We start from the raw sequence: 17,983 nt of genomic DNA on the forward strand, positions 1-17,983 counted from the left end.
AGAAAACCTAAGCATGTGGTGAGAATCTAACGGAACGGCTGGCTGCGCTTTGGGAGTACTGCTCTTTCACATGCAAATCGTTGTTGTAAAGTATACAAAAAGGTCACAAATCGCTGTAAAGTACCTCCAACAATCAGTATCTCCCCCGGGTAGAAATCTACAGTACTATTAAATCGATTACAAATTAACCGTTTTAGAAAGCACATTTTAAAACACACAAACTATTAACACAATGCTTAACATTATGTTGACATTTATATATTGAAATATAAAATCCTGGTGGCGGGATGTCATGGAACGATTCGCGACATCCGAGCTAAACGTTGAAACAGGTCGGTTGGTAATCGATGCTCCACACTCGATTCAGGCAGTCTGTTGCAAAGACACTATTGCTGTATGTTTCTCAATGAAGTCTGTCCATGCATGGCGTGGGAAAAAATCACGCTCTAGTTTTTGACCCCCTGTAGCAGCAAGGCATGGTCTGTGAGTGATGTTCCATTTAACCCTAGGCGTTGTAGCGTGTGAAAAACAAACGAATGACAGACTCCGTGCGGTCGTTTTGCACGCCCTTAAAGTTATCATGTATATATTTTCTCATGGAAATTATAATGATGGATGAATTAAATCGGAAATTTAATTAGTAAAATAAATTGACGTGTATAATAAGCCTGAGAATTATTCTTTTGTGAATACATCTATTTTGATTAGGAATCTTAATAAACGAATTTGATGAAGAAATAATTAAAGAAAAGAATTAAAGAAAATAATAATAAAAAAAAAAAGTGGATAATATGGAAGTATTAAAAAAAATTATTAATATGTAATAATTGTGATATTATATGATGAATGAGTAAATGTGGTAGTTTACACCACAAAAGAGAAATAATAATAATTATTATTAATATTAATTTATTCATATTTAAGAGGCATTTTTTATACATTCCATATGAATAATATGTTCCAAATCGTTTCGACACTGGCCTCCTGTTTCGTTTGATGTTGCTTACGAAATATTCCCCACTATTCATTATATTATTAAAATTATACTAATTATAGGCCTACATGCATATTATTTAGTAATACAATAATATTTAAGGAATAGGAATTGTCACAACAGAGAAAAAGTATTGAGAAAAATGAATGGTATCTAAGATAAGAATAATAAGTATAAATAAATAATAAATGATATTTATAATATTGTACTAATATAACAAATTAGTGATTTCAAGTTTTTATCGTGGACTTATTGGGGGATAGTTTCAACAACTCTAGAATGAAACATCATTGATAGACTAAAACAAATTATTAATAACATAATCGCCATTATAGCAATGAAGACTAAAGGTCCATTTACACTAGGACGATAACGATCGACGATACATAAGCATGCATTTTTTTACATAAAACAAAAGAAATTAGAAAGGTTTTCGTTCTAGAACTAGCCTATAGGATAATCATTTATGCTGTCTTTGATAAAAATAATATTTTTAAAATTCCAATCAAACGACGTCATGATAATAAAAACAATAATATCGTTGTATTGTCACGATATTATTGCTCTTACTAATCATGACGTCATTTGATTGGACGTGTGAAAAAATCATGTTCATCAAAGGAAGCATAGATGGTTATTCTATAGTTCTAGAATGAAAATTTCTTTTGTTTTATGTATGAAAAATACATATCTGTCAAATTTATCGTCGATAGTTATCGTCCTAGTGTAAATGGGCGTATAAACCCATTTCACTGACGAAATTGCCAAACATGATGTTTGATGTTTACAAGAAAGTACCTGTTTAGACCTTGAGCGAACACCCAGCCTTTTATCATGAAACCGGTACCCGGATAATTCCTTAATAAAGAGGTTATACTAATGGGAAGGTGACATAATACCTCGTGGGATAACAAGTATACGGCAAAGGGTAGGCCAATCACCTCTCATTAACACCTATTCGGAATTCCACATATTGTAACCCGATTATTTACCTGTATGTTCACTTCAATTGAACTAGACACCTTATCCCTCATTATCTGCTTGTTCTAAATCATTTAAATAAAGGGTATTATTAGCTGCTGATTAGCGGTCATTGTTCGGCACATCAAATAAAAATCGAGGTTGCCTTTCATTATAGTATAATATTAATAGGCCTATGCATGTTTTGTTTTTAGTTAGTTTTTTTAGTTGAAGAAAACAAGTGCCTTTTCGTTGAGAATATTGAATATTGAATATAATAACAGATTGTATTAGAGCCAAAAGGAACCATAAAGAATGACACTTTGTGAAGATGAGAGTGGGCGGACCAAGTTGACCAGCCTCTGAACACGCCCAGCATGTGTAGGATAGACAGAATTACCTGAAGTACCGTACACTAGACGATTTTGATTTCACGTGATTCATTCAAAATTTACATTTATTTGAGATAATTCAAACAAAAATTGATTATTAAAAAAATTAAAACTGTTGCGTCACAAACTAAGGCAGAGCCTTGTCTCAAACGAAAAACAACGAATAGGTAATGCGTAATGCAAAATCGAAATGATGTGACCACATGGCTTAGCTTATAATAATAATAATATTAATAATAGGTAAATGACAATACAATTTTAAATATGATAAAAAAACTAATACAGTATAATGGGATTTAATTTTATTTTAAAAAGAGGTAAACTGCGGCCATTTTCGTAATATAATCTAGAATGTCGTTTTAGACCAGTAACCGGTAAGTAACACAGTAATACAAACTGGCCTTTCGAATATGAAATAAGACTCGACGCATATAGAAACTTTGAAAAAACTTTGGTTCGAAGGGAGAGATTTGAAAATTGGCAATGCTTGGTGAATTATTCCAAGGGAAAACCATTGCATTGAAGGAGCAAATCTCGAAATTACACTCTCGGAGAATTGACCTGCGATTCTCTTGTATGTGAGAGGTAGGTTAAACGGTCACAAAACAGCCTTCTTTTCTAAAAGAAACAATACGAATCAACTTAAACAATGATGATGACTACAAAGACCTAACTTAACTAGCGGATTAGAAACAGATTTTCATGCAGCTAAGTATAGAGTCAAGAACAGAGGTTGGAAGAAACACAACACAGGCGTTCAGTTTAATTCTTGTTAATTTATTCCCACAGTAATTACTCCGGCTTACGGTATCATTATCTTCTAACATAATTCTTCTCATGTTAATTTCAGCGAGTTCCCATGAGAAATTTCTCACCATAGAAGTTGCTGTATTAAAAAATATAAGGAAGTTGTATTATTCCGTACATACGTCCCCATTCTTTACTTACAAAAACCTACTGCAAGCGTAAAATTTAATAGGCCTATTCTTTTATTCTATTGTGAATTAAATCATCTCGTCATACACGTTTTGTTACGCGCACGTGTACTGCAACATGCCAAAGGTAACATGTTTAAGTGGTCTGTTGCTGCAGTGGTGAATGGTGGATCATTATTCTCACGGACCATGAGACATGGTCCTAGTACATTTTGTGTGTAGCGATACATGCTCATGCTATGGTTTTATAATCTATATAATTTTTTTTAAATCAATACTATATAATTGTGTTAATGGATGATGAGTATGAAACAGGCCTAGTGACGTAGGCTAGATCTATTCGAACATTTTAGTTGTGTTACCGCAGTAAAAAAATTAACCAATACTTATCGGATAATAATAATTTTTTAACATTTGACCTGAAGGACAATTTGGGCAGTTGTTGTTCGATAATGACTGATCATGCGCACTTTAATTATTTTTATTAATAATTGGTTAAAAACAGATAATTTCTGAAATACGGCCTAATTATCATTCATCTTTTTTCCCATTTCATTACTTCGATCCCCGTTTTACAAAATTGTACAAAAAACTGTTATTTTTATTTATTTGAGACGCCTCGCTTTTTTTTAACAGTCTTATATAATTCCTAATAAATATTGTAGGAATTTAGCCTACTGACTAAATATCAGTAATGTAGACAGGATGAAAGGGGTTTCATCGTGGGGCGCGCTAGTCGGCCTACTCAGAACAACCGTCGGCAACAAGTGATCGATAGAAAGTTCTTGATATTATTTTTTATTAACTTAGAATTAATGTCGTAAAATTGCATACATTTTAAAACAAACTAAGCATATTTTTATATTAATGATTATTTTAAACTTTAATACATTATTATACATTTTTTAGACGGTCAAAGTTTGCTGGATACGGACCGGAAGCGAGTGTTTCCAAACTTTTCACGTGTTCGCAAGGGATGGTAGCCTAGGCCTACAACTAACAGAAGGCCTAGTTATAGGTCTGAAGAATCTTTACGGAATATTTACTTTTTCATTGGATTGAAGGTAAATTTATTTATATTAAAAATTAAAGGTGCGATGCGAGTCTGCCTAGCCAGCATGGGCTTACCTAGGCTAGGCGGTGGGTAAGCCTACCGACACCGTAGCCTACTAACTAGGTCTATACATTTACACGGTCAAAGTTTGCTGGATGCGGACAGGAAGCGAGCGTTTCCAAACTTTTCACGTGTTCACAAGGATGGTAGCCTAGGCCTACACCGACAGAAGGCCTAGTTAGGCCTGAATAATTTTACAGATTGTTTTTTTTCATTGGATTGAAGGTAAGTAATTTATAATAAAAAGGGGCGATGCGAGTATGCTAGCTAGCATCAAGCATGGGCTTATAGCTAGGCTAGGTGGTAGGTAAGCCTACCGACTAGCCTACCTAGCCTGGCCTAGATTACTAACTAGCTCCCCTGACCTAACTTATTACTAACTCTAGACCTATGCATAGTCTCTAGGCGGTAGGCGAATGTATGGCTCCGTCTTATTTACGGCCTTTTTATGAGGACAGTTCAGTCGGATACAATAATATAGACTATTGGTATTGCATAGAAACAGCAACCCAACCACCGGTCGTTTCGGCCGCCGGGTATGGAATGCCATCACAGCCAAAACTCCTAATCGTTAAATAACTTGTAGAAAACACCAATACATACTCAATATGAGGCGGCATTCTGAATTTGTTTGAGAGAAAAATTTGTTTTAACTCTAATCATCGGAAAAATTACAGCCGAGAATTCTCCAATAAATATCGATTATAAATATGCATTTCCGGATCGGATTTTAGTAGGCCTACTGTGATCACAATTGCGAGTGCGTGGCCGAGCGGTTAAGACAGTGGAACCGTAATTACCCGGTGTACTAGTCAACACACAGCCAGTGTTACACACCGGTGACCAAACCGGTACCCACATCAACTCCTTTAGGAGCATGGTGTGGAGGGTGTTTGGACACCCACAAGGGCGTCGGTTCAGGGAACCAACGACGGCCATCCAGCAAAAAAAACCCGCCACTCGGAGAGGAGATAGGCACCGCTGGGAGATATGGCGTATGCCCGGGAGTGTCGTATCATGATGAGTACTACTGTATATCGTCTGCTACGCCCCTACGACCATAGGTCATGGGACAAACGAATGAACGAATCACAATTTATTATTTTACAAGCATTATAAATTCGATTAAAGAAAATGCACTTAGATGAATAGGAAATAAACCTGCTTAGACAGTGTGCATCATTGATAAGCATTATGTGCAACAGATGTATGGTGCAGCAAGTCTTTATAAACAACAATAACAAGTGTTTTAGACAAATACTATACTAGCTCTACTTAAAGCCAGATGGTGCATGATTTCAATACTTAAATACAATATCGTCAATTACACAGTGAATACACGTCTTTCAGAAATAATGGCTACCTTTAATCATGATAGAGTTAGTGTTGCATGCTCCAGATAAAGACCATGAAAAATAAAGACAGCTTCACTTAAATATTCAAAATAAATTAACCTCCAATTAAAGACCATACTTACTTAAAAACCCTATGATTACTAAAATTATGGAAGATAACTTACAATTAAAACTCCTTCGATAAAGGCCTTTCTCTGATTAAATACGGTATACTTTTCAGTTAAAAGACCAATTTACCATGCCCCTCCAAGTAAAGACCAATCCGATCAGATTAAATAGGTCTACGGGCCCTTTCAGTTGAAGAGAATACTTAAAAGCCCCTCCAAGTAAAGACCTCTCTGATTAAATACGTTTCCCTTAAGACCAATTTACTTAAAGAACCCCCTCCTATTAAATACCTCTCTGATTAAATACGTCCCTTTCAATTAAATATCAATAAAGGGTCATGTAATTAAAGATATATTGTCCCCCTGGAAATATAGTAATTTTATAACAATAAAAATTTATAACAAATTACTTAAGACAATTGTATAATAACATAATAATAGTTATTCAATTTAATAAAAAATTAGATCGAAAAAAAAATTATTTACCTGCACATTAATTGAAAAAAGGCCTATAATTTAAATTACAAAATGGACAACCATTATTCCACTTGCAGACTATGGGTGTTTTGTCAAATTTACCCGTTTATTATTATTGTTCGTTTTTTTAAGGAAAGTAAATAGGCCTAACTTTTAAAACGTAAAAATGGCCCAATATTCAAAATATGTTCATGTTTGGACAATACATCTTTAAACTGTATCCTCCATCAAAGAAATCAAATCTCTTCAGTTAATGAGACAACTTGAATTAAAGGGCCAAGTTAAATCACAATAAATCTTAATAATTAAAACTCTCTAAAGATCCTTTATAGGTATACTTATTATTATTAAAAATTAATATCCCTTCAACTCCTTTAATCATTAACTTAAGGAACCCTTCAGAAAGATTCGTTATGCCATTTCATGATTGCGATTGGTCTAACATTAAAACAACAGCGAAGAAAAATCCCGCAAAATCTAATTGCAAGTTACGCCCTCTAATTTGGATATCAATTTATAGAGGGCAGCATAGATATTTTTCAGCAAAAGAGATAGCTAAAAAAGAAAGATTTACAATAAATAAATTTAAATGTAATTTGATATCAACTATTTTTTTGTCAGCTACTAAAAACTCTAAAATATACATAATAAGTGGAAACGTGGAATAAATCGGGAATTTATTTCCTCCAAGACGGTGATAGAGGATTTAAGTGGGCGTTTACTTGAATGAGGAATGACATTATTTCAAGTCACGTTTTGAGTGGGAGTCACAACAAAAAGTTACAAATACAAATAGCTTATATCAGCTAAATGTATACATTGACTGATCTTATTAATAACGTTATTAATGACTTTAGGCCTAGTAGATCATGCGCAACAGATGGGAAACGTATACAGTATATATATTTACCATTAAGTCCCATTGGACTCGAGAATGTACGCGAGACAATATGCCAAGAAAAAAGAACAGGCTATTTCAATAAAATTGAGATGGACAAGACACGAATACTAGACTAACATGCTACATAATGCCAAAAGGAGTAGGCATCCAAGAACTGGAGGAAGAAGGCGAGGATAACAAAATAGTGATGTGAACAGAAATAAGGCTGCAGAAAAACAAACGCCACCAACGTTTCACTTTCACTTTTCAATTGGGCGGCGTTTCAAATACTCATTTTGTTTAGTTGAACATCGCTTCGCGCGAATACGGTTAGCTTTATTTCACGCTTTTAACATTTTGATAACAAGTTTATTTATCTAGATTAGAATAGATTCTATAGTTGAAATTGCTTTCTATGGAAATTGACACTATATAGGCTATACAGTATAAACTTTATTTATTCACACGAGACTCAACACAACTCGTTCAATCAACATTGACTGTTTTTGCACAAGTTCGTGATATTACAAAATTAATAAAACACCATATAAATAAGAAAAAGAAAGACACATTTGAAAAGAAAATTACAGAATCCCTTCCATCGGACACCCCCCCCCCCCCCCATTTAGAGGACACCATACCGGTGCTTCTCGCGTAAACGGCGGGAACCCCCATAGTATTTGTAGTGCAGAAATTAAACTCGTGAAGTTCTTAACAGAGAAATAAACTGAAGATTATATAGATTTTCCTACGTTTATCCACCAGTATCCAGGTGAAATGGATTTACATGTTACCAGCATACTGCTGGTGATGAATTGGCAGACGGCGGTCCTACTCTTTTCTTGAAGAATGCACTGCGTTCTTTAACATGCACATGAACCATGTTGGACGGGACTTAACGTGCGTAATATACATGTAGTAGTCCAGCCCCAGTTGAAACGAGAGCCGTCATCGTCATCGTCGTTTTTGTAGTTATAGGCCTACATTCTCTCGGTACTGATAATTTGTCGAGTATCATTGATAAATTCTGTAATAGGTCTATCACATTCAGGGACTAGCATGTGACCGTCATGGATTCGTGCCTGCTTATGCCATATTTATTGTATCCTTTAAACAAGATTGCCTTCGGATGGGACGTAAATCCGTTGGTCGAGTGTACATAATACGGTAGTGTACATTAAAGAACTCGGTACACTATTCGAAAAGAGTAAGGCCTCGAGATCCCGGTCGCGGAGGGCCTAATTTTCCAGTTAAGCTTGAGGATGATTGTATTACTTTACAGTACATTAGACAATTAAACCAGCAAAAATACCTTTTATAGTTTACGTATTTTTTATTAAACAGTGCGGTGAATATTCACATAATTGTACAAGTTTTTGACGCTTACAGCCAGGTTGGCAGGAGACGCTAACAAAACTTAAATTTAATTTTATATTGGCTTTAGTAAAACCATATCTATATACACAGTGACTCGTTATCTAATACTAACCCTTATAACGATACAAATCTATATCACTATGGTTTGAACCAAAATCAGTCAACTGTCTCTGTACTGGCAGAATACAAATATCGCAAACTACGAGAACACCTTACTGACATTGAGTAATGCTAGTCAGCTGTAACCAACATGATCAATATAAAAATTGTTATAGTAAAATTAATAAAAAGAATTTATGAATAGAGGTTACACAATTAGAATAGCCCTATTGTCAAAAGAAACCGGGTTAGAGTTATCTAGAAGGCGAACGTTCACCTTTGTTCTATGAAAAATTAAACAACTTGGAGCAATTTAAAATTTTTAATTAAAAATAAAATCGTATATATATAATATACGGAACCAATTATTTTCCAAATCTATTCAGCCATTTAAAACAACGGATATACCCTGTTAAATTACCCTTTAATACGAATTTAAGTAGGACGATAAATAATGTATACCTTATTTTACACTATTGTGTAATGAGGAATACACTAATCGTGAAATATAACTAATAATATGATGGTTTATTTATTGCACAGTATCGTAACTGGAACATGTTAAAATAAATGATTAATAACCCATTTTACTCGGTTGTTTAATACACCGATTCAAAATCCAATATAACTTCAATTTATTAGTGTACGATCCTTGGCATTATCAATATTAAATCAAATCAATATTCTTAATTGAAATACAGTAGAGACCCATTGGAAATCCCCTTATCAGGGGAATCCATATTAAAGAGACTACAGATACTACTAAAATATATCGTTTTATCCAATTTTATCAAGGATGGCAATCGATAATATTGGATTTTAAATCGGTAACAGATTGACTTTTCGTGTAATAGATTAACGCGACATTAATCTAAAATTGATACAATCAAATACAGTAAATGGTTTCTTAAAAGCATATTTGATGTATCTATCTAAAAAGATACTGTTTTAAATATATCAACGTTATTATCGATACTGGCCGTAATTGATAATCTACAGATCGATATGTATTACAACCTAAATACGGATAACGATAAAATAAACTATTTCACAATTTTCTATTCATTAATACAAGTTTTATCGTTCTGGTTATCGGTATGCGCATGGGCAATACGTAGTAGATTTACTTTCCATGGTATGTGCGACCAGACCCTTAACAACAGTTATATTAATAACGCATATACTGACCCCAGATTTGAAGAAGAGACAATAAACAGACAAGATAACTGAAGCTATTCACACACAATGCATGCACAATTTTTAAACCTTCTTATGTTTTTAAACTGTTTTACAACGAACACAATGTTAATTAAACTTTGGTTCGTATCTTTGGTTTTGAGAATGTAAATATTCTCCTCATACTGAGACATGGGCAATATACTATGATCATGCTCTTAAAACTAGTCGGGATGTAACGTATTGCCCCACTGCTAGTTCAAGATACAGGGTAGGGTAAAATTAAAGTTAGCCCACTATAGACGAATTATGGAATTCATCAACGTGGTTTGTAATGTAATCGGCTAACTTTATGCAAATTAGTACAGTGTTTTTTGTTTGATGTTTACTGGCGATTACTTAGTTTACCCTTGTACAGTACATTAAAACGCATACACACCACACGGTTTACGTGTTGCAACATAAATTTAACGACTTCGTTTCTTCATCTGCACTTTCCTTTCAAATTTGGCAAGCACCAACATAGTACTACATATCACAGAGATTATTCTCTTATTGTTCAAGGCTAGCCGACTTCTTAGCCTAAATCTTGCTAAGCCCATCACTTAGCCCTCTAAATACTGATCCACTTGACTTCCAATCTATAGCTTTACGGCGTTAAGCTGCGAGAAGAACGCACTCCTTTCCAATCCTACCCACCCATAAGTGTCGTCCTGTGGCGTCAGCTAACTGCGACCAAATTCTTTTGTCCATTTTTGTTAGAAAGTAAATTGTCTTCATTTTCTTTTACTATGAAGCATTTCCATAAGCAGACTATTGAATGGAACTTCTCCGCTAAGATGTTTACAATAGAGGAAGTCTTCTGCCCTCGTTGCAATGTGTCGGATTTCTGGAAGGATGCGCAGAAGTTGGTTAAATTTATCGTGAATACCTGAATAATTTGAAACGGTGTAGTCTAACAAAGATGAACTGATTTGATCTTGGTAACTATCAACCATGTGTTTGTCTTGCAGTGAGTTCACATCTGAAAGATAAATCGAGAAATATAATTATTAATTTACTCACAAGTGAGGTATTACGGAGCTTTCAATTCGCGACGACCTGCCTAGGTCAGGTCAATCGATGTGTCGTCGGTCGTCGTCTGGACCTAGAAACCATCAAACATGTGTGAAGATGAGGAGCGTCCCACTATTACCGCAAGCGCACAATGAACTAGCATGACGTTGTAGTTTTAGCATGTATATACTATTACACATGGTTGGGTTAGATGGTAGGGAAATTCGTTTAGAGACAATTCTGGGCCATTCAGACGTTTAGGCGCCTTTATTTAATATTTGATTTATCATGCTTAATGATTACAAACTGAATATAATATCAATCATGCTTGTGAAAGCTATAACCACACAAACGGGGAAGTTGTAGCTGAATTACGAGGAGGCAGAGTTTCCGTTTCACTCTCATAATTCGACTGTTCACAACGTGTCTTACAAATCATATCCAGTACAGTACAGTTCACTAATTGTGTAGGATTCTATTCATTATCTCCTGTACCTTCCCTAACGTAATATACATGAAATAAATAGAGTTTTGTTTTCAATCAATCTGGTGGTTTTATCTAAAAGTAATTATTGTGTGCTACAGTAGTACGTACCTGAATTTAAAAGGACCATAAACTTCATACAGACAAACTCTTTATAATCGATCTTTAGCTCCTGCATTCGCATTATTAACCTTGAAATTCGTTCAGCGACGTTTTCCATTCCGACGGGGAGAGCTGGCAACGATTTAGGGTCGATCGTCTGTCCAGTAACAAGAAGGATGCCTTCGCCATTGTAATGCACTTGCCTATACATGTGGTCAAATATTAGAAGCTCACTCCATGCGTTCTGTAATAACTTCATTTGGTCTTCGACCTGTAGAAAAATATAAATTAACGTGAATTATACATTATGTTTATTTTATATTCATTGTAACCTTTCCAGTTTCAGGACTTAAAATGAAGGACGCAAAAATAGCGTTAGATTAAAGTTTTGGAATAGGACATCTAGGGCATATAGGACATAAAGGGATTATTAAATATGTTCTTATCAGTCAGTGTGTCATTTGTATGTACCTTAAGTTCTCTGAAAAAGATGCTATTTCTTGCCCAGTCTACGAATGCGAAGAGTGTTTGGTCTGCTAGCTTACACGTCATACCGAAGATATCTCCAGGAGCTGTCATGCCCATTTGTGACTGCATAAAACTGGCTACTTTACTTTGCAGTTGGGCAGGGTCTGTTTCACTTTTTAACAGTTCTGAAATCAATTTAGGTGTATTGTCCGGTTCTGGTTTCACATCCAATGGACTTGTGCTTGTGGTTGGTGAGTTGCAAGAAGTCGGCGGTAAATGGGAATTTGTTGTGTAATTTAGAGGTTGCATTTGTCCATTCATGTAGCCGTTAGGGGTGGAGGCAATTGGCTGTGGAATGTTCATAAGGGTAGGCTTGCGAGGATCTCGAATGACGACGGCTTGTGGAGGGTAAAGAGGCAAACTAGTTGATGCCGCCGCGTGGATGTTCTTTAATGCCATAGAAATATCAGGTCCAACCACCTGCCTTGTCGCAAGTAACTTGTTTTTCAATTGTTGTTTTTGTGCACGATCTCTCTTGTACATCGGTCCAAATTTATTACGTCCACCTCGCATTCTATCAGGTCTAACAGCTGAAAGACATTGAAATAACATCGTTAATATAATGACCTCTTTTAAACACTGACCTATTTAAATTATGTGTTTAACACGTATCTCATTATTCTTAACATAACGGAATAAAAAAACACCGACAATTTAGTATAACGGTTCAGTGCGTACAGTATTTAACTATACAGTACATCAATTTAATACTTTTATGCAAATTCATTACAGATTATAAAAGAATAGGGATTGGTCGTGATCGGGGATAACTGGTTAATCTAGAATAAATCCCTGGATTAGCGTTCAGTATATTGGTCGCTGTAAATGCGACCTATTTATCAAGCCGATAAAAACAACTCACGCACACCACCATTGTAGTACCAGTATTTCCTATACGTGGAGATTAGTTCCATTTTCATAGATTTTTTTAACAGTTATTTGAAATTAAATCTCTAAACTATATCATCTGCTTGACCTGAATAATATGGCCGGTTTTTAAATTTGGTTTCTGAATGCAACGTTGCAACTAGAAACCATCGAGAGGCAGGAAGTCAATGAGTATTATCATCCGCCCATTTTCTTTATTCCTGAATGGTTATTATTATTGCTTTGTAGCGTGCTATTTTCCACATAAATAGAAGTTAAGTTTAATATATTTAATGCATTTAAATATGAGACAACATTGTTTTATAATGTCAGTTGCATGTTCTTTTTATTATTTATTAATATTAGTTTTAATATTTTGGAAATTTAGACAGCATTAGGTAGGTATTTGGTGGTATTGAAAAGGTGCAAAGCAGTTACATGTTATTTGGTAATAGTTATTCAAATATTTTATTTTATATATACCTTCTAATTTCATGCCCACTTTCAGACACTTTTGAAATCTGCAATACGGACATCGTTTTCGCTGGGTTTTATCGATTGCACAGTTCCTATTCTCAATACATGTGTACACTTTTTTGTTTTGCACCGTTCGTTTGAAGAAGCCTTTACAACTTTCACACGTTAACAACCCGTAGTGATAGCCTGACACCTTATCGCCACAGACAGGGCACTGCTCATCTTCAAATTCTACTTTTACGTTGTTCTGCTCAAAGTTGAAGTCCATCCCCAATGTTGGCGCTAAAATGATTTAATAAAAAAAAGAGAGAATATTTTAAATCAATCACATCAACATAATAATTAAATAGTTACTACTAGCACCAGATGTTTATTATGATGTAACATAACGCTATGGATGGTTGTTGCTGGGAAAATGTAACCAGTGATGCGTGACCAGGTCTGCTTTAATCAATTGTATCTCTACCCGTATTCAACGTTATGAATAATTCGTGCAAACCACTATATTATCTTTTCTGATAGTGAAATATTCTATAATAGTGAATAGAATACTCTTAAAAGCCTGGCTTCGATTATATTACTCTGCAGATAATAGCATTAAACGCGAACAATAAGCAGCACAAACTGTATTGTCATCTGTTAATCTGCATGGCTCTTAATTTAGATGTATTACGTAACTTCTAATAAGCTATACAATTAGCTGGTCGGCTATTATCATAAAACAAACACGGGAAGGGTTCGAGTTTTGCATACTATTAGCCACGCATTCAAAAGATAACGTTACACAAAAAAGCCTACAACGGTTTATCGATGACGCCAGTGGCACAAATAATAAAACTACGGAAAATGGAGTGATTTGTGCACAATATAACGGATGCTATTCACAAATGTTAAGGGTATCTTAGCGTGAGAATATACAACACTGCGGGTCAAATGAAGTATTAAGAACACACTCGGTTAGTAATTGAAGACATGTAGCCATGATAATTACATAAAATTAACCATATGAAATAACGATTATTCATAAGTAAAAATACACATACATTTATTTATTGATAATCATATTCCTAACTCATTATTATTCAATGTGGTCAAATGTGGTTAAATACAATTAAAAGATAGTGTTTGTATGAATAAATTGTTAGAAACACGCAGATGAACACCAGAAATAGTTAGATAGTAGAAAGGGTACCACCCGTGAAAAAACGTAATTATTATAATATTTTATGTATTTTAGTCAATGTGGCCAAGGATATATAATCGTTTGAATAATACAATGATGGTCATATTCCTGTAAATACCAAAGTATAGCCTACTATAGTATAGCCATGCAAAGAAGTGTTATTTGAATGTATTAAAATTATATTGTTGGGTTTACGGTTGTGCAGTATGACGGTATTACAGTGTATTTAAGTACCTACTTGATTATTGTATTGGTAATTTTAAATTTATGTTGGAATCTCATTATATATTTTAAGATTAATTATATTATAGGCGTTGTATTTCAACAATTATGCGTTAGTATAGACTCTTTATACGTCTAAAACAGACTCAGTAAAAATATATACATATTTTCACTAAGGTACCTGTATTAATTTAAAAAATATGCAAAATAAAGAGTTCAAATGTATGTCATGATTGTAGGCCAATGTTTTGTAAAACAAACATACACTACAGTATCCCGATAATCATTAGTCAACGTGGTTGTGGATATCTTTTAATATCACAATATATGATAACGAATGTAACATGCGATTATTCGACATAGCAGAGCCAAACCTATAGGCCTACAACCAGCCCTACGCTATAGGTATGCGGATAGTAACCACACACACTTCACGAACTACACTGACCACCCTAAACTTAAAGGGATTCTTCATGAAAACAAACATAATAAATACACAAACATTCATAACAATTACCACATGTCCCAGGGTATCTCCGATTGAAACGATAAATATAGGAAAACATGAGGCATATTATCTGTTTTCTGAAAACCGCCCATTAAAAGCGGCTTTTAGTCCGGAATAGATACCCTGGAAACAGCACCATACAGGCACCTTCAATAGGCTACGATAGCCTCTATACAGTCATACTGACCTTGACCCGGCGGGGACGAGTTTCCCGAGTCACGAGGTTCTTGCAACTCTACTTCGCTTGTCATCGCGAAAATAAGTTCAGAGAGATAAAATATACCTAAAAGCGTATATTACAGTCCAAATTATCGAAAGTCCGGGTAAAACGTCCGAGAGTGAAACAGTGTAAATCCCCCTCTATTTGCAAAGCGATTGTATGTTAGCCACTATTTAACGCAAACAGTACAACTATGGTACAGTAGGGCGATGTTCAATAAAAGACGGGATTGATAACAGCACCGCGAATCGTGGCCAGCAATCCGAACGTGATTATTTTATCCCTGTGCGCATGTGCACAGGACTATATTAATAATAATACATATTAATGAGATTCTTAGTCACGTTCTCTTCTGTCTAAGCTGGCTATGTGAAACGCGATTTGATTGGTCAGTTGCTTGTAGGATTGTCTTTGTTAAGATCTGACATTGGCCAGTAAGAGGCGAGATGACTAATGTGTTCGGCGACGGTTTAGCTGGTGTGCATCAATAAAGCTCGGGAAGGAATGCCTTCCGAGTATAAACCCTAAATGTAAATACAAACCCACGTGATAGTTTTGCAGTTCACTGGCTCTGGTTTATTTAGAGTGCAATGACTTTAAAACTTTTTGAAAATTGCAATACATACAATATGTACATATGTATGAAATTGCAACCCACGTAAATAATACCTAAATTTATTATTACAAATATTTTACATTAAATAAATAATACTATGTTATTTTACGGAGCAGCTCTGCAACCATGTTACGTACTATTGAATCTATCAAGTACTAGTCTAAGACTCAGGAGGGGTGTATGTGTACTAAATTTAAGCAATACCATTTAGCATTTTGAAGACACATTGCTTTTACAATAAAAAAAAAGTGAATTCACAAATATGATTTTTTTTATGACATTAGTTTATGATATTAGTTTCAGGTGATCAAAAAATTAAATTGTTTTTAATTCTGTATATAAACACAGAAGCGCGTTAGCATTTAAAAATGAAAATGAATTTTGTTTTGTTAATATATGCACTAACGTAAATACTTAAAATGATGGAGGATAATTATACCGTTTTAATATTGAAATTAATTAAGTAATTTACTCACTTTTTATAGTGTCCAAGTTAAACTCAGGTGCAGCTGGGCCATATTCCTCGTAATGGGACATCGGAGTAGGGTAGAAGGTATCGTAGTGATCTGGTAACATAGGCATGTCAACAATAAGTTACTGCTATGTAAGTCAGTATATTATATTACTCCTTAATAGTTGCAGGCTAGCCTATCATCAGCGCTAAATTTTGCCTAATAACACTAGTTCGCCACTCTGTGTTCTGATCTATCTATGCTTAGCCCACAAATGAAATGTGTGTACTTCCGCAGTAGGTTTAATACTATAGCGATTGTAGAGCCTATCTTCGTGCTTTACAAATCAAACACTACGTGCTGAATCCTCTTGTGCTGAGCATGCGCAGTAGCAGCTCAGTCATATCGTTCGTCACAAACCGAATGAGTATGTATACAGCGTGTTTATGTGGTGGAAGCTGTACTGGCAGTGCAATATGATCGGTCTGACTGTCCGTAGAGAAACCGGACGGAGACCTAAATATTAGCTAACATGTCAATCTAAAATTGCGTGATAATTCCTCTCTAGAGCCGAGTTAAATACTACGAAATAATTCAATTTCGGGCATAGTTCTTACATACAACATTCCATAACGTAATTATTTATAATGACAGTTATAGATCTATTATATATATTTGTTATACTTCGTAAAATTCCTACACATAATGTAAACTTTTTATGTTATATATATATATATATATGTATATGTAAACAAATTTGTCATGGAGGATAGTTAGAGAAACAAAATCATTAATATTCTATTTTTAAACATTGAGTTGTTAGTGGTTTAATACGGAGTGTACTATTCCTGGTGCCCTATTGGCAACACCACGGTGCGGTTGCGGTAAACGATACGGGGTTAACTAAAGGTTGATTCCGAATGGAGGGTGCATGCCACTAGGAAAGTGCAGCCTCTTCTTAGCACGTTTACCCACATCAATACATATTTGCCGATCTACGTTTTCCTTCAGGTTAGGAAATTTAAGATTGTTTGATCGGGGTCATCCAGCGAACACAAAGTCGTGAGATTAATAATACTTTTACTATCATTGTTATAGGCTACACATTGGCGTGTCATTAATTTTATTTTTTTTCCAATATTTTTATAGTAGAAAATATTTCACGTTTATGTTTTATTTAGTGATTAATTTATGTGTTCTCCAATTCAATAGTCAGACGATATTATAGGCCTAATTTTATAAAACACGTTTCACCGTAAATTCGTTTAAATATTTAGAAGAATGTCCTTTATTTACAATTCCATACAATAGCCGATTAGGTAAAGTACATGACACCCGCCAATTTATCGGTTAATTACTGAAAATGGAAATGATAATAATAATTCGTATTAATAATTGTCAG

At 34.6% G+C, this 17,983-nt stretch overlaps 2 protein-coding genes across 4 annotated transcripts in view; one reads left to right on the forward strand and one right to left on the reverse strand.

The window, feature by feature from the left end:
• LOC144836907 (cyclin-dependent kinase 9-like) overlaps nucleotides 1–17,983 on the forward strand; it is a 400,420-nt gene that overhangs the window by 279,841 nt on the left and 102,596 nt on the right. The gene's annotated exons all lie outside the window — the stretch shown is intronic.
• LOC144836891 (nuclear receptor subfamily 5 group A member 2-like) lies at nucleotides 8,507–16,885 on the reverse strand. 2 transcript variants are annotated; one of them, XM_078691809.1, is made up of 5 exons: nucleotides 16,606–16,885; nucleotides 13,387–13,662; nucleotides 11,980–12,566; nucleotides 11,518–11,779; nucleotides 8,507–10,890 (listed from the first exon to the last, which is right to left on the reverse strand). In XM_078691809.1, the coding sequence occupies exons 1-5, from the start codon at nucleotides 16,709–16,711 to the stop codon at nucleotides 10,643–10,645; spliced, it is 1,479 nt and encodes a 492-aa protein (XP_078547935.1). In that variant the 5' UTR covers nucleotides 16,712–16,885; the 3' UTR covers nucleotides 8,507–10,642. The 2 variants fall into 2 exon arrangements, with proteins under 2 accessions (XP_078547935.1, XP_078547936.1); XM_078691810.1 differs by lacking the exon at nucleotides 16,606–16,885 and adding an exon at nucleotides 15,481–16,129.

The sequence above is a fragment of the Antedon bifida genome, chromosome 3 (assembly GCF_963402885.1).
Source record: "Antedon bifida chromosome 3, ecAntBifi1.1, whole genome shotgun sequence".
NCBI classification, from domain to species: Eukaryota; Metazoa; Echinodermata; class Crinoidea; order Comatulida; family Antedonidae; genus Antedon; species Antedon bifida.